Here is a 25456-nt window from a genome sequence, read left to right as displayed (position 1 = left end):
TCATGCCTTTCACGGGGGGGTATTTCTGAATTGGGTCAAACCACTGTCATGGTTGTCACAGGGGGTGGATAGTAAATTTTCAAATCCATTCCTCTGTTTTGTGCCACATTCCTATTTCATCTCCACACCGCCAAACTTGACAAATCCCATTTCGCCACAGACATTATGTCACAACCAAACACCCGCGCACGACAGAATGTGAGAGCAGGCACGCTGTGTGTGTCTGCGAAGAAACGGAAGTGAATGGCGGGGTGGGGGGGAAACCCTCTGATCTGACGACAGCAACAGCCGCTCAGAGTTCGACGACCATCGGACTGCGCCAAGAGAGTTCGACCACCGCTCGGGCACGTGGCCACCGCCACCACTCGGGCACGTGACAACCGCTCGGGCACGTGACCACCACCACTCGGGCACGTGACCACCACCACCGCTCGGGCACGTGACCACCACTCAGGCACGTGACCACAACCACTCGGGCACGTGGCAAATCGGTCGCGCTGTTTCGTCTTCGTTTCGTCGCCTCTCGCTCAAGGCGGCCTTTATGTTTATATTTGTTACTTTAGAATATACAGTTACAGTGTACACGAGCGCGGCCTTTCATTCCAGCGGCCACTCGCAGCCTGATAACAACAACAACGACCGACACTCGTAAGCCTGGCAATGTTTGTAAGGCACACAGGTGCCATCACCACGGCGCTTGTGCCAGGCTAGGTGCACCGTTAGGCCACGTGGTGTGTCCAAGGGTCGCTGCTTTGCAGGAGGTTATGGGACAGACCCCGTGGGTGCCATGGGTTGACTTGACTGAGATGACCGGCAGATGCACCAGCTGTACCCCCCACAGTGCCAACTTGCTGCATGCCAGTTTAACACGTAGCAGGCTTTCGCGACCAATATAATTCATAATCAACGTTTTTGGGTTAGATCGCGTTATTTATAAATGTGTCGTAACCCTCCACCACCCGACACCATTCTGGCGAATTGCCCGATGATGCTGGATGCAATTACCAGCGAAACGTCGTACTCAAATATTGTAAATGTTGTGGTTTCACGCTTCAACACACCGGTGGGCTAAAGCAGTGAACTATTTGTCTTTCGTCAACGTGACACTTTTTTGTTGCTGATTGGCCGTGTCGGGTGGTGGAGGGTTACGACACATTTATAAATAACGCGATCTAACCCAAAAACGTTGATTGCTGCATGCCCTCTGACCTCCGTTGTTGCTGGAGGACGACTGCCTCCGACTGCCCAGCAGCAGAAGCAGCAGCGTCCTTCACGAGCCTCCTACACAGAGGCCGATGTTGACCACCGCTGGTACCAGTCATCGGCAAGTCCACTCAGCTCTAGATCCTTTCGTATCACTTTCCGTGCACGTTTAGCCCCATCTATCCGGCCGATCAGAAGCTGCTTTGGCATGCGGGCTACGTGACCCCAGCCAACGCAGCCTCGCCTGCCCAAGTAGCTCACCGATGGGACTGTGTCCAGATCTAGCAGTACCGTGCACGACCCAGCTTGGGTTAAACCCAGGATGATACCAGCCCTGGTGAATACGTGATTAGCGTTTTAATTTCTGCGTTTAATTAAATTAGCTTTCTCCCATTGTCTGAAAAAATGTGTTGCCCGGCAGGAAGGAGCTTGAGCGTCATGGAAGCGCAAGGACGAATGAGTTCCAGCCACCGCTTGTTCCTTCAAAAAATGATGGCGCACGGGTGCCTGGACATTGCCAGCTCTGTCAAAGTGCACAATGAATGCTGCCGCCTGTTTAAAGGTGAGGGCCAAACTCAATAACTTGTTGGACGCTTTATCTTCTACTATTCAGTTCCAAGATTTTTTTTAGCTGGGCGGCGGTGGTGGCATATGTCTGTAAGCCAGCCAAGGTTCTTCTAGACTCCGTCCACAAACTTTTTGGTTCCAAGAAATTGTCTACGATTACCCTGCACTTAGATGTTCTCAAGCGGCTGTTTTTTTTACAATTTATTAACCCATAGGTTGACCATAACTTTAAGGTATTTTTTTCCTTCTCAAGAACAATCTCTTAAGTCTTATTGGGCAGCATGAAACACAGCCTATGTATGGTTCTACAAGATGAGGGCTGTTTGTTTTCGGTGGCTCTGAACACTTGGCAGCCAAGATGGTTAAATCAACGGATGCTGTCGGGCACTTCTGATTTTAGAGTTGTTTTATTGAAGGGCAATTTTCTTTGTTGTCAATTGGGAGGTCTATGGTGAGAACATGGTCTCTGTGTTTAGCACATGTATGGAGCAAATGTGTCATTTATGTAAAGCGTCGAACCCAGTGGGAACAAATAATGACATCGAACTTTAATGATAAATATTTCACATTGGTGTTTTTTTCTTTCCATGTTCTTATACTTTATGCAACTGAATGCTTCCCGAAATGCGTGTCTTTTTTTCGCAGAACATTATGCACATGACCAGCTGGATGCATTTATTGGCGTTATCAACAACCACATCCAGCCCTTCTTCATGGTTATCCAAAAGGGAACCTCCGAGGAGGATGGGAAAACGCACTACGCCTTGGTGAGTCACCTGCAGACACTGCTGTTGGAAGAGCTTGGCCTTTTTGGGTGCCACAGTGGCCAGACATTTATTACCTCGCCTGGTATACAGGAGTTCGTGGGTGCGATCCCGACCATGACGCCTGCTGTATATTTGGATTTTTTCGTGTCTCTCTCCCCGTGGTCACGTGTATTTTTTTCCAGACCCTCCGTTTATTCCCTCCACATTTAGAATCGCCGTGCGTTTAGAGTGTTTAGCTGCTATAAATGTCCACGTGATAAGCCACTTCGTTGAGCTGTCATTTGTGGCCAGGTCACTTCTGAAAAAGCGCGAAATAGCTCAGTGGGCCTTAGGGGCCATCCATTTAGTACGTACGCATGGAAGAGGTAGGGGGGTTTAACCCAATTGTGTACGCTTGCGTATGGGGGGTCTACTGACAATGTACATACGCATAGGAGACGGGGGGTGTTGAAGCCTCGATAATAATTTGTCTACAGTGGCCTTCAAATGAGTTGGATAGTCCGGTGGTGGACTATCTGTTTGCTAAAACACGTGAATATTATTAATCCTTGATCGTTTCTGCATGGATTAAATATCGGCCGTTCTATAGGATTCGGTGGGGGGGGGGGGGGTTGCGTCAAGCGTACATACGCAGGTGGGGGGGGGGGGGTGTAAAAAGTATGCGCGCGTACAGGGAGGGAGGGAGGGGTCAAGTTTTGACAAATTTTTGCGTACGTACTAAATGGATGGCCCCTTACCTGGTAAAATACAAATAGTTAACAGTTTTTTCAAGGCAAACTTTTTTATACCGAGAGCCACCCCTTAAGAGGGGTGTAAAAGAGGGAATCTGTCTTTTGGATTGAATTGTTTTTAATGTCCGAGCCGTGGTATCAAATACAGCCTGTTCTCCTATAACACCGCGTGTTGTCATAATGTGAGTTGAATATAACCCGATTAATGTATTAGGGAACACTTTATTTTATAATGCGGATGTGACTTGGATATAATGCGATCGAGTGAACAGAACGACATCTCACGAGTAGGAACAAGCGGGATTATTCTCGATGCTATCCACGTGCCTCAGTCTTTGTTCAGCCTGCGTACGCATCTCACATGTTATCGCGGACTGTGCCTTACCCTATATTATACATGATTTATTCTAACGTGATTTTTCCATAACACGGTGTTCTTCGGGGACGTAACTACTACCGCGTTATAGGAGAACAGACTGTGTATGCGAGTGCAACCACAAATCCCGCTGTGGGCCTTACCCGGAAAAAAACGGACTGATTCGAATTTTCCTGATATCCTACTTTTACTTGAAAATGTGTATTGTCTTGATTTTCATGCATGTTTAGTTATGTGCGCGACTGAACATACGTTGAACACAACAGCGTAACAACGTTGCTGTGCCTGTCTTCCTTTCTCAGATTAATATCGAACAAAATGAAATCACTCTCTTGGCTTCTGATTACTCAGAGGTTGAGCTTGAACTCTTCAACAAAACAGTGAGTGTGGTGGTGGTAGAATATTAAGTTCCAGCATCATACTTGCACGGTTATCCCCTTCACAGCTTGCTCACAGGGTTGTGGACCAGACGGCAGTATCATCTTGTTCCAGCAAGTGCTGGTTGGATGGTTTCCACCTCTGCTGGCTGCCGTGGACGAGCAGTGGCAATTTCACATTCCTGGAGTGTGAGCAAGTCTCTCCATGGTTGTGTTATTAATGTAATATTGTTGTTAATTGAAAGTAGGCCAGCGAGTGTCATTGGGAAACAAATCACAAGAAATCCATGTCACTTACAGTTCACTTGAGTTACATCCCGTGCAAATGTGCGGGCAGTGCTAATTGTTATAATATAAACGACAAAGGCACTAATGTTGGGCCAGGTGTCACTACACAAGCTACACAGGTGCTTTAACACGTAGGCTTTCGCGACCAATATTATTCATAATCAACGTTTTTGGGTTTAGATCGCTTTATTTATACATGTGTCGTAACCCTCCACCACCCGACACGGCCAATCAGTAAAAAAGTGTCACGTTGACAAAAGACAAATTAGTTCACTGCTTTAGCCCACCGGTGTGTTGAAGCGCGAAACCACAACATTTACAATTTGTAAACCACAACATTTACAAATTGTAAATGTTGTGGTTTCGCGCTTCAACACACCGGTGGGCTAAAGCAGTGAACTAATTTGTCTTTTGTCAACGTGACACTTTTTTACTGATTGGCCGTGTCGGGTGGTGGAGGGTTACGACACATTTATAAATAAAGCGATCTAAACCCAAAAACGTTGATTATGAATACACAGGTGCTCTTCGTTGTTCTGTGTTTACGCAACGTGCGAGCAGATGGAGCTAATAGTCGACAGCGGAGTGGGTATGGCCTCCTCTATGGACATCCTGAACCTGGTTGACCAGCTGCAGTGCAAGAAGATGAAGAAGGACAATGCCGAGTTGCTGCTGCAGCGCCTGGTGCAAGACAAGTGGCTATGCATGGTAACCCCTGTCTCAGAGCCATCACAAACAAAGACCCCCCCCCCCCCACCACCGTGTAGCCGTAACAGACTGTAGGAGCAAGTGCTGTTAGCGAGTAGCACCTATGAAGGCCGGCACGGCACACGAGGGACTGGGTGGCCTGCACCATGCCTGGCCGCCTTTGTCTCCGCAGTGGCGATGTTTACGCATCGCAGCAGGTACTCATCTGAGGCTGAGTCGACCTAGGGGGAGCCCCAGGATAGGTTCAGATAATAATCGTCACTGGTGGTGGCCGTGAGCAGGAATTTAACTTGTGGCACCGGGTTTGTAGTGCAGGGCGCCAACCGCTCCACTCCTGCTTCCCACACTTGATCACATTGATTACAAGAGCCCCCAGCGGAGATACAGAGAGGTAGGTATTACGACCATCTCTTGTCAGTCTCATGACTTGTAAAGAATGCCTTTTGTTATTCGTGAGGGATATGCCTCGGAGATGCTCGTGAATACAAAAAAATTGCAGATAATGATCGTGATTAACCCTCAATAAAATGCATAAATAAGCTATTAAATATATTAAAATTATAATAACACAAATAAACATTGATTATAATAATTTGTACCGTAAATAAATATTTATTTAAAAGTATTAAATAATAGTTTGTAAATGCAGTTGTATAGAGTTTCCTGCACCTCTGATTAGCATTCCGCACTTCCAGTTAGCACGGTTGGCTACATACGTCATCGGAAGGGAGAGGTTTAAGCAACGCTTACTACTGACAACGCTTTTTAACAATTATTTTCAGCATGCAATTGTGTAACCCAGAACTGTGTGTGCATTTTTGTTGCAGGAAAATGGATATTTAAGTTTAAGTCCACGCTGCCTCATTGAAATGGATCCTTTCATTCGTAGCCGCTTCGGCAATGTTGAAATCTGCTACCTTTGTCACAAAATCGCTCTGAAGGTGGGTCTGGGTGTTTTACGCAGGCCTGTGTATGCATATCTTTCCAGCGTAACCCTGTAATGTGACCGTCTGTTGTGCTAGTTTATTTAAAAATCGCTTGTGAAAAAGAAATGGTTTTAATAGTACTGTGCGTCGCCAACTGCGCTAATCGGAGGTGCGGGGAAAGGACAACAAGCTAAGCACAAAGCGGTTTTCAAGTGATTGGTTTTCAATCTAGATGTAAAAGTGCATAGCTCCAGTGGTTTCCTAATATCGGAAGGAAGAGCATTCCAGACGGCCGCAGAAGCGCATCAGAAAGCGCGCGATGCAGTGACCGTCTTTGTTCGATGGCCAACCAACCAGAAGCCGCTGCTGCGAGGATGACCAGAGTACACGCTGCACCTCGGTAACGTTTTTGGCAGACGTCCCCTAGAGTAGTGAGTTTAAATAATGGAGATAGCTTGTGTGGAGATGGAAGTGCTGGCATACATTGACCTCCGCACCCCGAGCTGGCACCATTGAACGGTTGGCTCTTCTTACAGCCGTGCACATTTCTCAGTTTGTAGACAGACAGACGTACAGACAGAATTTACATTGTTGATGTTGCCCTCCGCTTCCACCCTTGCCATCTGAACTGCAGGGCCAAGTCTGTTCCAACTGTAGCGTGAAGGTCCACGCTCCGTGCTCTGCCAAGTTCTTCAAGAGGAATCGGTCTCGCGTGTGCCCTCGCTGCAAGAGTCCCTGGATCAACGAGCCCCGGGACAATGCACGTCCTGTACAATGCAAGTGTAACTTAAGAGCTTTCATTATTATTTCAAACATAAAAGCATCGTAAAAATAAGAATAGATTTTACCCCTTTCTGGCAATAAAACGGGTGTTAAGATGTTCAAACACCAAAAATAAACCTTTTGTAAGGAAATGCTCTGATAGTGCATTGTCCTTGTACTGTCTGACACTCGTGAGACTAGGCCCTAAAGAAGGCCAATCAATTTCAAGGACAATGCGTATATGATCAGAGCATGTTTGTTTGCAATCATTGGAAAGATGTTATTAACCATGTAAAAAAGATTTAACTACGCATATTTGTACCATCTTATTTGACAGGTACTATTCTATTTTACCGAGTTGTTGACATCCACCGCATTTAACAGTGCTGCTATTGTTTTGGTTTTGGAAGACAACATTTTTTTATCTGTAACTTGCTCTGTTATCCACAGACGATGAAGGCAAAGGTTCAACGTCTTCAGATGCCATGGAGCTATAATCCTGCACGATGTACAGAGGGTGCAGCGAGTTGTGGTTACTGTGTACGTCCTTGTGCTTTACACTTTTTGGATATTTGAGACTTTTAAGTCATTATGTGGTTCTTATTCCAGTGAGTATTTTTCATGCAAAATATGTTACAACAAAAACATTTCAAAATCAATCCTGAATTCAGTTCGCCATAAGCAAAAATGTATCTAAACAAACGATTCATAATTCGTTTATTTCTCAGTCAGATCATGTAGGTATAATTTCAGATTAAATATAACCCCCCACCACCCGACAGAGCACGTGGTTAAATGTGCCAAGTGAATTTGTTCTTCAGCAAACCGGAACATTGAAAAGCAAACAATAATTTGACAAATCGTATACGCTGTTTCGCTGGAGATTACAACCAGAAGCTCAGCTGTGGCTGTGGCGTGTTGTGAATCTTAACATTGGTCTTGAAAGCCTTTGTATAAAATTGTCAACTAAATCATGAATCGACTGGACCGTAGTTTAACTTTTTGCTGAATCGCTTATTTTGAGTGTTGAAACTCCTTCACAAGCTCGTCTGAGGTGGTTTGCAGACAGCAGAATAGCAAGTGGGTCTTATAAACCTGCCTTGGTTGACTTGTATCCATTGTTTCCTTACATGCATAGGGATTCTCAGAATGCCAATTTCTTAACACATGAAAAAAAAAAAGGTCAACACATTTCTGCCGAACATTCCTATGCAAGACCCTTGTGAAAATATTCTTGAGACGTTTCTTAATAAAGGCTGTTTAAAATAAACATTATTAAGAATACATCAAAGGCACTACGAATGTGGTCACTTCTTTTTCTTCTTGTCCTTGGCGGAATGTGGCTTCGAGTTGAGAGCAACTTTCACCGCAGACGTCGACTTTGTAACAGCTGGGGAGTTGGCGGGTCTCTCTTGCTCCTTGCTGGGAGGTTCATCGGGCCGCACCATTGCCCCATCTTCCCACGGGAGAGTTGCTCCCTGTTCGTTTAGTCCGTCTCGTTCCACAGCGTGCATTGCCTCCATCTCCAGAGCCATTCGCTGCTCCCTAGTACATTCAGACAGGGGACCCGTGAGGTGTTCGCGGGGAAAAACAAATATAAACGATTAATAAAAATAGATAAACGATTAAAACCAGAAGCAACTAAATAAAATATGGAGGCATCGCAAGATTGTGAGAGGGGGTAGCAGATTTTGGGAGACATTCATCCAGCAGTGCATTCATTGATCAGGGCCGATGATGACCTCTATCCATCATGAGAACTACATTTCACATCCGCATTAGGTTTGACCTAAATAAATAAATAGATGTTGCTCTTTAAATACATCTATTGGAACAAACCAATGAAATAACATGTATTTATACTCTTTGTTTTTTTCGGTAAAGTCACGTAGATAAAAAAAAATCTAATAAAATAAATGAAAAAAACTAAATCATTTTTTAGATTTTTTACCTACGTGACTTTACCGAAAAAAACAAAGTATGAATCCTTGCAGTCACGAAAGCTTCAAATCAACACATTTTACATCTTTTGTAATCCTCCCCCGTTATATCCAGCTTGTGCTATCGGCATCACGTCCCGAGATGAAGAATTTCACTCTGATCTTTTGCTCTGAGCAGTACGACGCTTCACGTTAGAGAACGGCCCACAGAAACGAACATGACAGAACTACGTCTGAGATCCCTTCGGGGAACGTCTGGTCCACACGCAGTCGAGGGCAGTACTTTATACTCGCCCTGCATATAAGAATCAGGTTCATTACACGATGGTCAAACTGATATAATTGTCAGAGGCAAAATGTAACCAAATGAAGTAATTATTTTTTTCGTGTAGTAATTGATGACTAGGTTGAGACCATTAACATACACGACTTGAGCACTGGGTTTATTCACAGGCAGCTGCCTGGATTTGAACCCAGGACCTCAGCAGTAAAAAAACTTTATATTTTTTATTTACCAGGTAAGGCCCACTGAGCTATATCGCTCGTTTGTCCAGAAGCGACCTGGCCGCAAATGATAGCTCAACAAAGTGGCTTATCACGTGGAAATGTACAGCAGTTGAATACTCCAAACGCGTCGTTCTAAATGAGGATCCGGGGGGAAATTCCACGCGACCACGGGGAGAACATGCAAACTTCAAATATACAGATGTCGGTGTCGGGATGCAACCCACAACCTGCATACCAGGCGAGGTAGTGAACATGTGATAGCTGTGACCCCTTGAGCCACCTTACCACCTCGTTGCACGTGCCTCTGTGTGCACGTACCATGCCTGCCGGACCTTGATGTTTTCATTGTAAGCACGATCAGCCTCCTGGTCTTGCTCCTTTTTGGCCGCAGCCTTCAGGGCCTCGTTACGTTCAAATGCTCCAAACAGTTTCTCCACAAAAAACGCGGACAGCTGGTTTTTCCAGGCATCTTCAATCACAGTATTATCATCATCTGCAAAACAAACATGAATTACATTCTGCGATTCAAATCATTTTAATCGGACGTTTGTATACCATTTACGACATATGAATGTAAATATCACTAACCTCCAGCCCTTTCTCAATCCACTGCTAGATTAGGGCCTGCCTACACAGTACAGGTAGTGGCGGTTATCTGTCCCTACAATTTGGTCAGTGCTGGTGAAGGCAGGGCGCATAGAAGTACAATACAACGAATATTCATCTTCTTGGTTCTTTCGGTAAAGTCACGTAGAAGGGAAGTAATAAAATAATAAAAATAAAACATAATAAAACAATTCTCACGACGTTTCGGCCACAACGCAAGCAGCCGTCCTCAGGTGAAAACCAGGTCCGTCGAGGCGACAGAGTCTGAATGAAACAGCACACGGGCTTGGAGCATATACGGGCTTGGAGCATATATATAAGCTGGGCGCATTGACAATGCGCCCAGCTTATATATATGCTCCAAGCCCGTGTGCTGTTTCATTCAGACTCTGTCGCCTCGACGGACCTGGTTTTCACCTGAGGACGGCTGCTTGCGTTGTGGCCGAAACGTCGTGAGAATTGTTTTATTATGTTTTATTTTTATTATTTTATTTCTTCCCTTCTACGTGACTTTACCGAAAGAACCAAGAAGATGAATCCCTGCAGTCACGAAAGCTTTAAATCGAAACGAATATTCAGTTTAACACGTAGGCTTTCGCGACCAATATTCATTATAAAGGTTTTTGGGTTAGATCGCGTTATTTATAAATGTGTCGCAACCCTTCACCACCCGACACGGCCAATCAGTAAAAAATGTGTCACGTTTACAAAAGACGAATAGTTCACTACTTTAGCCGACCAGCGTGTTGAAGAGTGAATCCACAACATTAAAAAAAATTTGAGCACGACGTTTCGCTGGTAATTACATCCAGCATCATCGGGCAATTTTCCAGAATAAAAAAAAGTGCACGTAAAAATGTTTGGAAAGAGCTTCGTGTGTGTATGTATGTTGAACTTCTTTCGCACCATACGTAGCCAACCGTGCTAATCAAAGGGTGTGAAATTACTTTACGCACAACGATTCGTGGGACTCCACTCTCGGGTTGTAGCCTGTGATGACTCTTGCGTCGTGAATTCTTGCGTAGTGGACTCTTGACTCTTGTCCACTGGCAGAGCCATTTGCGGCTCTTCGAGTTTCCACCGGCCCCATCGCTGCTGTGGATCCGATTCCCTCTGGCTCCATCTCGCACGTGCACCACTGCAGCTGTGAGCCAAGTTTGCCTCGGCGCAGGGCTCCACAGCAGTTCGGCCATCCGACCTTTCCGGCACGCTCACCTCGGCACATACTGCCAGAGCCTCAAAGAACTCCAGAAAGGTGAGCTATAGGGAAGTAAAATAACACGGAACACATCAATCCACCTCACGACCGTACAACTTTCCAGACGTATTACGTGTTTGAGGTGCGATGGTCATCGTATAATTGCACAAGATGTGCCACCACCCCACCTCGCCAACGCTCTACCGCCTGCCAGCTGCAGCACAGGCAACATGCGACAACCTCCAAGATCTGCCATAAACAGTACCCCGCCATCTGGCCTCTGGTCAAATGGCGTAGTTTTGGTGTCCTTCGCCCGCACCTCCGATTAGCGTGGCTGGCTACGTACGGCAAGAAAGAAGTTCAACATACAACTGTGGAAATAGTGTTACCCTCTGGGTGTGGGCAGGGTGGCTCATGCTACATATGAATCACTTGACACCCTTGGGCACCGTTGCAAATGAGATGTTGCATCTAAAGGGATTCTCCAGGTGACAATTAACACATTTAACAGATTAAGTTTGAAAATATATACCATAAGAATAAAATGTATTTATATTCACGGATTAACCACGAAAAACGTCACTTAATAATTTCGTTTTAAAATGTTTGTGTATGTAAGGGATGTCAGGGGTCAGCCATTCATCTCAGTCGACGTGTGGCATCTGGGTCTGCCCCGTGACCTCCTGCCAGCGGGCGTTCAACACTTCACGTGGCCTCAAAGTGCACATAGCCTGGCACAAGCGTCGTGGTGCCGTCACCGCCACTTAGTGGCGAATGGCGGTTGTTGTCATGGGTAGGAATGAAGATGGACAGTGGGTTAAGAGGCATGGAGAGGATTCCTACCAAAAGGAGGGGGGGGGCAGTGGAGCAGGAACAGTGGAAGGAGGGAGGAGCAGGCGAGATACAGGAGGGGGGCTCGGGGCATTCTGGCGGGGAACGGATTGAGAGGGGGCTGTGGGCAAGTGTGGACTGGGGGGAAATAAAGGACGGACCCCCCCCCCCCCAACCTCGTGTCGGCTCTACATGTATATGAAAGCCAGCGTGTGATGGAAGTGGCCACAATTGACATACCTCGTATTGAAGATTGCAGGACGCCCCATCTGATATTGCCGGATTGTCCAGACTCAAAATCTCCACGACTTTTTCTGCTGAGAGTGACTTGGAGATGAGCTTAAATTCCTTGTTAAACATACATTTCCACACAGAATAGGGATATATGTGGAAAATACATACAACTGTTCATGAACATTGTATATATATAAACACACACAAAAAATAAATAAAGGTCTAAATTGAATAAATAACGTTAACTTGTAAATCATCACAATGCTTTTGTGTTGCACCACACGGAAAATAAATATGATGCCGTAACAATAAAAGACTGAAGTTTAGTCAAAGTGTGTCCGTACTCAAGAGGGGGCAGTGAACTACATACCTGGTGGGCCCACAGCTGATGGTATACAATTAAATATTGTGAGGGTTATATTAACAATCCATAAACAAAAATAGATTGGTAGAATTGCTCTGATTATATATACTGCATTTTTTTGCAGTGTTTTGCTATAAATGTAATTTGTATTCGTGTAATATGAAGCATCTATAATAGCTCGATCGTGGACTTGAACATCCTAGTGAATACTCTTTGTTTCTATCGGTAAAGTCACGAAGGTATAAAATAAAATGAAAATAAATCACGACGTTTCGGGCGCAACACAAGCGTCCGTCATCAGGTGGGAAAGCATGGTCTGCTGCGTGACTTTACTGAAAGAATCAAAGAACATGTATTCCTGCAGTCACGAAAGCTTCAAATCAAGATCCTAGTGCATTTTCAGAGCTTAGATCCCCACCAGACCACTCCAATGGTGTGCTAAGATTTCATTTTCTACAAAAATGTTAACAAACTCCGAAAATCTAAAACAAAGAGGAATGGCAAGATAGTTCAGATGCTTCTTAAACCCAATACAATTACAGTAGTGAAATTCTCGTTTTATTCTTTTCACCAAGGTTGAAGGTCATATCGGGTGTACAGAGCTAATTCCTGGTTCCTTGCAGTCAGAATGAGCTGTTAACTTCTGTGCAATGACAATTACTCAAGTGTTGTGACCGATATATTGATTTGGAAACATGAATGAAGCTTCGTATAAATATATATTCTAAATTTGTTGCAAAGATATCCATAATGTAAAGGACTGTATACCCTTAGACACCTAAACTTTATGCATCTATTAGCACAGACATAAAGAGCCATACCTCCACACCCTCAGGACAGCGCATGTTTGCTGCGTATTTACCTGCAGCATCCACAAGAAGTTCCGTGCAGTGAGAATTGGTTCGTGCGGGGAATATAAGTTGGTTTTGCAAAGGCTGCTGTAGATATCCCAGCTCTTCGATGCGTACTCTAGAGCAGTCTGGGCACGCCAAGCCTCTCCAAACACCGATCCTGTACGCAACAGTGACACGTAACCCTTTCCCATTCGGATGACATGTGTACGTCATCAGTTTTTCTTTAAAAACTAAATAAATAACTATCGGTACTGGCGCTCCCACAAGGTCATGTGGGAGGGCGTGGCACAGTTTGGCGCCAGCTATTGTAGAGTGCGGTCGTGTTTCTCCAGTTCGCTGCGGTGAGTAACGTCTTTAAAAGCAACAGCGCTATGCCTCTCTAAATAAAATTAACGCTGAGCCACTTGCCGTTCCAAGATTCGGCGGTGAACGGGACACCCACCCTGCAACTTACAGAGGTCTCGGAATGGGAAAGGGTTAATACAATCTGACACGCTGTATAAACCTAATGTGATTAAAGAACATGGCAAAGTTTTTCAAGAGCTAATTTGCTTTTCAAAAGATGAAGCTTCTCCAAAGTGAAAAGCTCTATTCATTGTGGAATTTATCATAAAATAATGTTTTGCTTAACGTTACAATAATGTTGTGTGAAAGCAGAATATACTTCACAATAGCAAAGGGAACTGGAGTGGAATGGGTAGTTTACCCCTGATGGTGCATGCGTGCAGGAGGATGGCATTATTCATGAGCTGTGACAAACACCAGGCCAGTTCACCACTTTTGCCCCTGCACAAAACAGCACGAAACATAAAGCATTACATTGGAAAACTGGAAGTAAAATTTTAGCCGGATCTATCTGGGTCTGTGACCCGGAAAATATTTAATACCGAGCACCCCACCACATGCAGTACATCTCTCTCTGGCAGCCGCTACTGGTCACATGACTAAGCTGGACCAAAAATATTCAGTGAGGAATTAAACCTGGATATGGGTTAGGCTTAAAACTGTGTATCATATAAAACGTGTGTACTATATATATAGGTATCGGTGGATTACATAGACTACCGTATGATGACATTGTGATGTAGATATTAAATAGAAAAATGTTCTAAACAAGGAATCTGCCCAACATCACAATCCAAGGCTTTTGTGGATACATAAAATGACAAAATGTTGCAATCGGGAGACTTACGCGTAGTCTGTGTGATACATGTGGTATCCCAGGGCGGTCAAGTTGCTCAAGAATTGCCTCATGAGCAGTCGTTTATTAGGGTAGTGGATCTGATCTAGGGGTTCTTCAAAAGCTATGGGATACAAACAAGACGTAGCACGCATTATGCAGCAGGTTTATATTCCATCATAATAATGTCAGCATGCCATATTTGTATGCGTCTCACAAATATCCTTTGGGCCTACTTGTAAACTTCACAATCACGTACATGTCTGTGTGTAGCTTCCCATTCATCCTCCAGGTCATTCAACTAGTATCACCTTTGCAACTTCTGCATATTCTTGGTTCTTTCGGTAAAGTCACGTAGAATGGAAATAATAAAATAAGAAAAAATAAAACAACGAAATAATTCTCACGACGTTTTGGCCACAACGCAAGCAGCCGTCCTGTTTGCGTTGTGGCCGAAACGTCGTGAGAATAATTTTGTTATGTTATGTTATATTATTTTTTATTATTTTATTATTTCCATTCTACGTGACTTTACCGAAAGAACCAAGAAGATGAATCCCTGCAGTCACGAAAGCTTTATATCTAAATTTAACTTCTGCATAATTTGATTTCACTCACCCAGTGAATTCATCCTGTAGCTGATATGGATCCCCTTGCTGACACGTGCTAACGAGCCGACCAAGTGCACCCTCTCTGTGAAACGAGCATGTGTCCCGTGTCCGTCTCTCATTGCAACTCCCAGTGTTTTTGTGTTGGCATCGCAATGTCCGTGAGTGCCTTACTGGAAAGCAGACGGATCGACCTGTGCCAAGGAAGGGCCCTCGACATGCACCCGACAGTCCTTGAGGAGACGCCACCACTGCATCCGACTGAGGATGAACGTGTTGTCTGGGGAGTGCGTTACACCCAGCCCGCTGTATTTGCTGTACGTTCTGCGCAGTGCTGCCATGTGCTGCAGCACCACCAACTGCACCTGGAGACGACAACAATGGGGAACACAAACAAAGCTTCGAATCTAATATTGGTCGCGAGGCTTTTGCGACCAATATCCATAATAGACTTTTTTTGTGTTAGATCGCGTAAATATGTAAATGTGTCGTTAGCCCGCCACCACCCGACACAGACAATTAGTGAGGGTTGTCACGTAAACAGAACGTGGCCAATACGTCACTAGCACAGCACACCGGTGTGTTGTAGAGCCAAGCCACAACATTTACAATCTGAGTACGACGTTTCGCCAGTAATTACAACCCGCTTCATCAGGCGACAGCCAGATTTGTGGAGAAGCGCACCTGTTTCATTCCTTAAATAGAGGCGTAGATGTGGTGACAACACTCGTGCGCTCTTCTTGCGCGAAGTCGGGGTGGTGGGGGTTAATTAATCAACGTACATTAGCATACGCATTATGCAAGCCCATTCTTGTACTTCCTGTCGATTGTTCGTACTAAAATAGCCGTAGCAAAGGTAATCTCTATTGAAGTATAGGTATGCTTCCAAGCAGCACTAAGTCTGTAAACACGAAAAGCAATTCTGAAACACAAAAACCGCAAACCTCTGCAATGAATGCACTTTCTCTGGGCTACGCCACCGCCGCAATTTACACGTTAAAGACTTGATCTCGATGGGCTCTCAACTGGTATAAAGGATACATGACAATACTATAATCAGTTGTTACCAGTACCTGTGTGTACTCGGCTTCCCTCTTGTCAGCTGGAAACTTTTGCAATAGCCGTGCCAAATCCAGATCCACGTGTGAACTCTGTAGCATTGCCCCTCCCTCCGCAGTGCTCTCTTTATCCTCCAAGTGAGGTTTTGCTGTAAACAAAACACATTCTCGTTAATATATGTTTTATCACAGTTGCTGAGCACAGACCCAAAAGGCCAACACTGTCAGGCGGTCAGCAACAAACGGCACTATCACAGTTGTAATCGCACGCTCCGATTAGCACGGTTGGCTAAGTACGGTGCGAAAGAAGTTCATCATACGTAAATACGTAAGAGATCAGAGATAAAATTTTCTTCAAGTGATTGGAGTGAATCAGTGAGTGCTGGATGAGCAATCAACGTCTCTGTTTTACATTTAATTAATTACATTTTCCACAACTATAAACAAAGATCTAAAACCAATTCAGGTACAGTATTATACAATAGTTTTCTGCACGTGCCTTTTTGTCAATACATATAAAGCGCACGGAACAATCAGTTGATTCATCAAAATATCAGGTGAACGAGTCGGTAAGTCGGTTTAACACGTAGGCTTTCGCGACCAATGTGCATGCATAGTGTACGTTAATTACCATGTGATTAACCCAATCAGTAATGGATACCCATTGTCATGTATATGCATTTATGAGTGAGTGCTGACTTCTGACGTGAGGGGCTCATAAGTGACACCATCACATCCACCCCTTCTATTTAAGGAGGATTTCTCCACTAATCTGGCCGTCGCCTGATGATGCTGGCTGTAATTACTGGCGAAACGTCGTACTCAATTGGTAAATGTGGATTTACTCTCCAACACACCGGTGTGCTGTATTAGTAACGAATTGGCATGTTCTGTTTACGTGACAAACCTTACTAATTGGCTGTGTCGGGTGGTGCCGGGTTTAACGACACATTTATATTTACACGATTTAACCCACAAAAACCTCTACTATTAGTAGGTAAGTTTTTCTATGTATAAAACATTAACATGGCTGTCACAATCAATGTTACTTTAAAAAACGACACAGCCACAATTTTGTAAAGCAGGAGTCCTAAGGCAGAGTGATTCCATTCTCAAATTAGCATTGAGGCAGTGCTCATCAAAATGTAATACCTATTTCATGTTAGGCAATGTAATTAAAATACAATGACATAGGCGGGGTGGCAGGCACATTGGTACATCCTGATCGAATATGATGGTGTCAGGACCTGGCCTGTGGGATCTGGAATAAACATTGAGACTCCTTACTTGGAAGAGATGCATCTGCTCTTGAAAGTCCATTCTCACCCACAGTGTTTTGAGAACATCCTACCATTACGTCCTCCACAAAAGATCCTTCGTAGATTTGACCGCTCTTGGACGTAAACGTTCCCTGTAAATGAGACGAAAACATTGACGTTATTCCTCCACGGCATAATTCATATCCACGAAACTAAGTGCGTATGTGTTCTTGAAGATGCATTGAGTGTGGTTGTTTTTCGATGATCACCGAGCCATGCTTGCGATCCTGACTCCACTCCCCCTTGTACCGTGCCCCACTCGCGTACAGAAACTCTCCCTGCCCGTGACGGTGCCCGGCTGCCCACTCGCCATCGTACTCGTTGCACATCGGATACTGGGAGCACCCAACACGCTTCACCAGCCACTTGTGTGTCCCCCTGCCGTCCTGCACAAGACACGCACGTGCACACTTTACGTTCGGGTTTGTTCACATCGCAGCTGCTGGCCACAGACCCAAAGGCCTATAGTAATGCAAGGTGACTGGCAGCACAGAGCATGAATAACACAAGAGAGCATAGACATGAACACGTTTCATCTTCTTGGTTCTTTCGGTAAAGTCACGTAGAAGGGAAATAATAAAATAATAAAAATAAAACATAATAAATCCCTGCAGTCACGAAAGCTTTAAATGGAAAGATGATGATGAATTTAACACACAACGATTTTGGAATAGCACCGTCCCCATGGTCGCCCGCATGATCCGTGGATCAAACAAACCACTCGAGACACCGGTGTGTGTCACAAGAGGTCACACGATTGGTGGCAACGGTCCTTCGCTGACTATGCGTGATGAATGAATGAATGCATTTTTGCAGCACATATGATTTTGCGAAATTAATTTTGGGTTTAACCATGTCCTGATGTGGCCAGATTTTTCTCCCTGGGTTCTGACCTGAAGATGCTTGATGCGATTTAAAATGAAACATAGCGAATCGATACATTTGGTTGTGAGAATCGTTCTTACACTTACCGGTTAGCTAAAACAATAATAATTGGCGTGTTAAACACGACCATTTAATTTGTTAGGCTCTGTCGGGTCGTGGAGGGTTTCAAAACAAATGTGTTGTTTATAACGTGACCTAAACCAAACATCAATGATGAATGTTAAACAAGGGTCCAACACCAGATTTTCCCCGAGACTTAAACTGTTGAAATGCTACCGTCAAATTACCTTGGCCTGAGAGAACAATCTGATTTTAATGTGCATCATCTGGCCTGCAATCTTTAACTTGCAGTATAGGGCCAAAAAAAGGCCTACAAAATAGATGATATAAAATCTACTCAACAAATGAACATATTCATGTGATCATATCCACAGTACACTTTGGTGAGATCAAATGAGTGATTTTTTACAATGCATTAAACATGTAATAAAATGCTTTTTGTTATTAGAAAGTCTTGTTTTTCTTCTACAGCGTGTGTATTTTGTAAATAAAAAAGTGTAAGGAGCAATTAACACTTTTTGTGTCACAAGGAAACCACCAATGTTATCACGTAGACACAGCACGGTAAGTCTGCAGGCAGCCCAGCAAAAACCCAATCCTCGTGGCAAGACCAACCTTAAGCTGTTTTAAAATTTACAAAACCTAAACTAGAAACTATTAAAACTAAAACCTCAACTATGTTTTATTTTAACAGGTAAGGCCCATTGAGCTATGTAGCTTTTTTCCAGAAGCGGCCTTGCCGCAAATGATAGTTCAACGAAGTGGCTTATCAATATGTGGACATTTATAACAGCCAAATACTCTAAACTCAGGTTGATTCTATATGTGGGGGGAAAAACCAGAGCAGAGAAAAATCCATGCGATCACGGGGAGAGAGACATGCAAACTCCAAACATACAGCTGACATCAGAGTTGGGGTCGAACCCACGACCTCCTGTATACCAGGCAAGGTAGTTAACATCTCACCACCGCGGTACCCCCAATACATAACTTTAACCCTTATTCATTGTAACTTACCATAGAAGAGATCACACACACACACGGACTTGCTCAAGTGTATGGCTACGATTTTGTATTACATGCTGAACTCGTTACAGAGTAAAATAAAACTCAACGCATTCGTGAATGTGAAACTGGTCACATTTTGTGCGATGGGTCTTCTTCATACCACATAAAATTAGACATTTCATAAATGCCCTTTTACAGTTTTGTGAACACATATTTGCACGCAAGCTGAAAGAGTGAACAACGGTACCGGCTTTCCGTGCTTCCATTGGCCATTGTACTCTTGCATCGATGTGACCCACCTCATACAACCCTCCCCATGCCGTTCATTGTTCAGCCACTGCCCTTCGTATATGTTTCCTGAAGAATACCTGCAGGATGAGAAGACAGGACAATTATCAATTAAAAAATCGTCCTCACCGTGTAATCTTTTTCTCACTGTGTCGCTTTCCATCATTACGAGTTGCTATTTTGAGCAGCAGAGAAGATTAATTGATTATGAATGAGTTAATAATGTTTTTTTTGGGTTGCATCGCGTAAATATAAATGTGTCGTTAAACCCGCCACCACCCAACACAGCCAATTAGTAAAGTTTGTCGCATAAACAGAACATGCCGATTCGTTGGATAGCAAATCCACAACATTTACAATATTAATGAATTGTGCATTTCCCCCCAAAAGATTACACCCATTAGAATGTTATTCTTTTCACAAGACTAAATTAAATAATTTGTAAAGTTGATAAAAATCGTATGTGGCAGTATTCTGAAAAATGTGAACTGCTTAAAGCAGATGCTACATTATGTTTGTTTTCATTTATAGTGTCCTTCGTTCTACGCTTAATTTACGAGCGTTCAACAAATCCGAAGTTATATTCAAATGTTTTGTAAGAGTGCTCATCTTGATGACAAATAATGGAAAGGGTGCATTCAACTGTCGTTACCTTCTAATTCCCCATCCATGTCGCATGTTGTGATGCCATTCTCCGCAATACCAAGACTCCTTTTTCTCATCATAATACAAAATTCCCTGTGGAGTAAAATGATATATAACTTTTAAATACCAGCAATGCTCTCGAGTACTTAACACATGGTGCTTATACTGACAAACGTAGCATTTTTTTCATTGCAATAACAAATGCAGATTCAACCACATATTTTGCTAGAGTAATTTAAAAAAACATCTATTTCCAACTCATGTATTTGTAATGTTGCAAACTGTACATGCCACAGAGTCAGTAAATGTGGTCAAATGTCCATTAATGTTTGGTGTAACTCAGAGATTGGCCTCGTCTGTGCTATTTATCGTGTGCTATATCCATTCCATAACAAGCTAACCACCCCATTATCTGTCAATGATGATGAGCTTCAACGCACTTCTGCATTCATAAATTAAACTGGTTGCTCCAATAAAATCCGCAGCAGCCAGAATATATATTCTTGGTGCTCTGCTTGCTATTGGCTGAGACGACATCAACCGTATCACCTTGATATTTCAAAGATAACTCCACTAAGCCAGTAAAAACACCACCTTCAACCATCGACCATTCACGGATCTGCGTTTTTGATGGTATAACTGGGTTCACATTCGGTCTAGACTTTTCATCAACAACTTTCAAAGTAAACCAAAAAAAACACAATGATAGCCTTACCTTGCCATGTCTCTCGCTGGCATACCATTGTCCACTGTATGAAACAAAGGGCTTTGACACGGTCAGGGTACCCTGCCCATGCCTCACCCCATTCTCCACGTTGCCAGTGTACTTGCTTCCATCTGGCCATTGGTAGGTGCCATTTCCCACCATTGCATTCAGCCAAAAGTCACCCTGTTTATGAGTCACAATGGTGAGATGTTAATATCCATAAACTGTGTGTTTTTTATTGGTGAATGCAATTGTATCATCTGCAGCTGTTGCTGCTGCTGCTTCTGCTACACAACCCACTTTGTCTAAATTTTGACTTAAAACTTTCGTGTCTGCGGTGGCTCTTTAAGGACTGCAGTGTGGCTCTTGAAATAAAAAAAAGCCTTTTCTTGTTGTTTTGGTTGCCGACCCCTGACCATAGAAGTCCAGTTTACCATGGAAGTCCAGTTCACCATGGAAGTCCAGCTTACAATGGGAGTCCAGTTCACCATGGAAGTCCAGTTTACAATGGGAGTCCAGTTCACCATGGAAGTCCAGCTCACCATGGAAGTCCAGTTCACCATGGAAGTCCAGTTCACCATGGAAGTCCAGCTTACAATGGGAGTCCAGTTCACCATGGAAGTTCAGTTTACAATGGGAGTCCAGTTCACCATGGAATTCCAGCTCACCATGGAAGTCCAGTTTACCATAGAAATTCAGTTTACCACGGGAGTCCAGTTTACCATGGGCAGGGGTCGGCAATCTGTGCCTCTGCAGCAGCATGCTGCGGCTCTTTAAGGAATGTTTCGTGAGGTTATTTATTAAGGATCACCATCGCGTTTTGACATGCACAGCAGATTTTGAACTATTGGGGTTTTTTTTTACGGAATTCTAAAAAAATGCCTCTTCTTGATGTTTTGGTTGCACACCCCTGGTCTAGATCAAGTGGAGTGTCACAGTTTGTGAGCATTACATCTTTACTCACTGGTAACATTCATCATCTCGTTACCAGCCCACTCATAATGCACCGTTTGCCTCTGGTCTATGGAGGCCGGGTAGAAGGGCTTAAGCAACAACTGGTGACACATGCAGTCAAACCCGAACAAAATTGAAAATAAAATTGTAATCAAGGCAGTGAAAACCTCAAATCTAAGTAAACAATATGGTATACCAATATGTACCTTCGTTATTTGTCACTAATTAAGTGCTGTATGCTTTGTGTGTATATAATGTATGAATAAGCAATCTGTATTTAAATATAGTACCTCAAACTCCACACCATCTGCCCACACGTACTTTCCCTTCCCATGCATCATGTTGTTGCAGAAAGAACCCTGTAACACATATGTCAAGCCATGAGGTCCATTATATCACAAACAATAATCATCATACATTTGTTCTAAGCGTGCAAGATTTATTCAGGTGCAGTTTAATCATTTTAACTATGATTCATTAGAATAAAATGCTATTTATTTGCATCGTCGGTAATACGCTATAAAGTGTGCAATTATTTAAATAAAATACACTTTTATTGATAATACTTTGTTTTGCATAAATTGCATATTTTAAAAGTTATATATATTTTTCGAATCGATATTTATGATTAGTTATCCAGCGATTGAATCATCTATTTATTCCGTTGTTTTGTACTTACGCTATAGACATTACCACCTTGGTAAGAGACGATCACTTGATCTTCACTCTCATCTGTCACTTCGAATCTATAAAAAAAATGCAGAGATGATGACGCTCGGAGATAAGCAATTCATTGATCCGCATTACATACGTATAAATGTATGACAATGTATAACGATATATAATCCGATGTATATTGTACAGGGTGGACCTGATGCCTTGTGACTCCTATTCTCTAAAACTCATCTGGACCATAGTGATAGATGACGCCAAAATGCGCTCAACTCCACGTGAGACTGGGCTCTAAGAAAAGCTGTCTCGGGTGTGGACCAATCAATTTCAAGGACAGTGCATACATGATCAGAGTTGTCTTTTTTGTTTGCATTTTGACCACAAGTGTTGTGGTCAAAATGCAAACATGATCCCTTGTAAAAAGGTATCAGTGTTGTTGCCAGATAAAAGGGTAAAAACACATTACTATATCTTGCCACTGGCAAAGGAGGTCTCAATGCTCATCTGGACCACCCTCGCTTTGTTCTGCCCGCTCGGGTTGACGTGAGCTGCTGCTTCTGCTGCTTGCCTCTCAATGATGAGCGCTATGAGTGGCCTCATGTCTTTGCTGGGCACTTGCAGCTGGCCCGCATCCCCATCACTCGCCAAGCCCTGCTCTTCCTCATGCTGATGTTGTTGTTGATGCTCCTGCTGCTGCTGCTGTTGTTGTTGTTGTTGTTGCTCAACGTCTCCATCCTGCTCCTCGTCTTGCCGGTGGTCGTCCTCGTCCAGGGACGGCATCGTCGCGTCGCCAATGCCGAGTTGAGACTTGCTGCCTCAGCTCCTGAAAACGACAAAGTGACACAAGACGAGGCTTGGTGCGAAAAGAAGGCTGTTTGATCTGGTGTAGGACAATCGGTGTTGAAGACAACGCGTACACTATACTATACTCTACATACCTGTCAACCGCTTACCCTACCTCATTACAGACCAATTCAGACCTTATTGGTCAACCCGTGCCCTTATACATCTCAACGTTCATCCTACAAAGTCCCATCACAAGGGAGAAACACAGACAAATAGGTTTTGCCCGTCTTGAAACAGCTGTCCGCCGTATGGACCTGAAAACTCAATTTCCCTGTACAAGAATACGGGGGGTATGGGTTGACACGGTATGTAACATTATTATCAGAGCATGTGCTTATTTGCACGTTTTGCCAGAATTGTGTGTGGTTAATGGCGAAATAATGCCCTGCAATAGGTATACATATTTGGTGTTTGAACATCTCAAACACCTCTTGTTTAATTGCCACAAAGGGTAAGGCTTATTCTAGTTTTTTTTATATATACACTTTTGATATTGCCAAAAGGGGTCCCGTAGATTCACGACATTATGTTCAGGCGTCTGTGCGTGTGCATATCCTGCAATGTGCATACTCACTGTTGCTTTCCCAGTGTATACTTTATATAGATATATAGTCTGTGTGCTGTGCACCAGCTAACCCGTGTACTCTGTGTACTGTGTAGCAGCTGATCCGTGTACTCTGTGTGCTGTGCACCAGCTAACCCGTGTACTCTGTGTACTATGCAGTATGCACCAGCTAACCCGTGTACTCTGTGTACTGTGCACCAGCTAACACGTGTACTCTGTGTGTTGTGTACCAGCTAACCCGTGTACTCTGTGTACTGTGTACCAGCTAACACGTGTACTCTGTGTGTTGTGTACCAGCTAACCCGTGTACTCTGTGTACTGTGTACCAGCTAACACGTGTACTCTGTGTGTTGTGTACCAGCTAACCCGTGTACTCTGTGTACTGTGTACCAGCTAACACGTGTACTCTGTGTGTTGTGTACCAGCTAACCCGTGTACTCTGTGTACTGTGTACCAGCTAACACGTGTACTCTGTTGTGTACCAGCTAACCCATGTACTCTGTGTGCTGTGTACCAGCTAACACGTGTACTCTGTGCACTGTGTACCAGCTAACCCGTGTACTCTGTGTACTGTGTACCAGCTAACCCGTGTACTCTGTGTACTGTGTACCAGCTAACCCGTGTACTCTGTGTGCTGTGTACCAGCTAACCCGTGTACTCTGTGTACTGTGTACCAGCTAACCCGTGTACTCTGTGTGCTGTGTACCAGCTAACACGTGTACTATGTGTACTGTGTACCAGCAAACCCGTGTACTCTGTGTACTGTATACCAGCTAACACGTGTACTATGTGTACTGTGTACCAGCTAACCCGTGTACTCTGTGTGCTGTGTACCAGCTAACCCGTGTACTCTGTGTACTGTGTACCAGCTAACCCGTGTACTCTGTGTGCTGTGTACCAGCTAACCCGTGTACTCTGTGTACTGTATACCAGCTAACATGTGTACTCTGTGTACTGTATACCAGCTAACACGTGTACTATGTGTACTGTGTACCAGCTAACCCGTGTACTCTGTGTGCTGTGTACCAGCTAACCCGTGTACTCTGTGTGCTGTGCACCAGCTAACCCGTGTACTCTGTGTACTGTGTACCAGCTAACCCGTGTACTCTGTGTGCTGTGTACCAGCTAACACGTGTACTCTGTGCGCTGTGTACCAGCTAACACGTGTACTCTGTGTACTGTGCACCAGCTAACACGTGTACTCTGTGCGCTGTGTACCAGCTAACCCGTGTACTCTGCGCTGTGTAACAGCTGACTCCATGTACTTTGCGTGCAGCGTCCGTTCCCGTTCCCACGGCAACGCGCCACGTGACTCGCAATGGCCGACGGCGAGGCGTCGCGGGTCGCCATGGCAACGCGGCCTGGTCGCGGGTCGCCACGGCAACGTGGCCTGGTCGCCATGGCAACGCGGCCTGGTCGCGGG

At 44.2% G+C, this 25456-nt stretch overlaps 2 protein-coding genes across 6 annotated transcripts; one reads left to right on the top strand and one right to left on the bottom strand.

Annotated features, from left to right (window-relative positions):
• Positions 1-85: 85 nt before the first annotated feature.
• On the top strand, positions 86-7996 carry LOC133353509 (non-structural maintenance of chromosomes element 1 homolog). Of its 5 annotated transcripts, none has more exons than XM_061569808.1 (8): positions 86-439; positions 1629-1765; positions 2416-2537; positions 3947-4024; positions 4871-5017; positions 5845-5958; positions 6578-6719; positions 7156-7996. In XM_061569808.1, exons 2-8 carry the CDS (start codon positions 1642-1644, stop codon positions 7200-7202), a joined length of 774 nt encoding a protein of 257 aa, XP_061425792.1. In that variant the 5' UTR covers positions 86-439; positions 1629-1641; the 3' UTR covers positions 7203-7996. The 5 variants fall into 5 exon arrangements, with proteins under 5 accessions (XP_061425792.1, XP_061425788.1, XP_061425787.1 ...); XM_061569804.1 differs by having other exon boundaries at positions 87-458; XM_061569803.1 differs by having other exon boundaries at positions 89-454; positions 1625-1765.
• Positions 7406-25360, bottom strand: LOC133353508 (radial spoke head 10 homolog B-like). The gene is given in 19 exon segments (XM_061569802.1): positions 7406-8250; positions 9471-9645; positions 10715-11018; positions 12028-12135; positions 13248-13396; positions 13946-14025; positions 14432-14543; positions 15202-15214; positions 15216-15392; positions 16101-16234; positions 17373-17496; positions 17614-17790; positions 19605-19725; positions 20298-20383; positions 21006-21179; positions 22241-22309; positions 22630-22696; positions 23191-23445; positions 25299-25360. Coding segments are annotated over 18 exon segments (2520 nt in total). The 5' UTR covers positions 23403-23445; positions 25299-25360; the 3' UTR covers positions 7406-8012.
• Positions 25361-25456: the final 96 nt, after the last annotated feature.

Source organism: Lethenteron reissneri, chromosome 44 (genome assembly GCF_015708825.2).
Source record: "Lethenteron reissneri isolate LAM-NWPU_2019-01 chromosome 44, ASM1570882v1, whole genome shotgun sequence".
Lineage (NCBI taxonomy): Eukaryota > Metazoa > Chordata > Hyperoartia > Petromyzontiformes > Petromyzontidae > Lethenteron > Lethenteron reissneri.
This window is presented reverse-complemented; position numbering and strand designations above follow the sequence as displayed.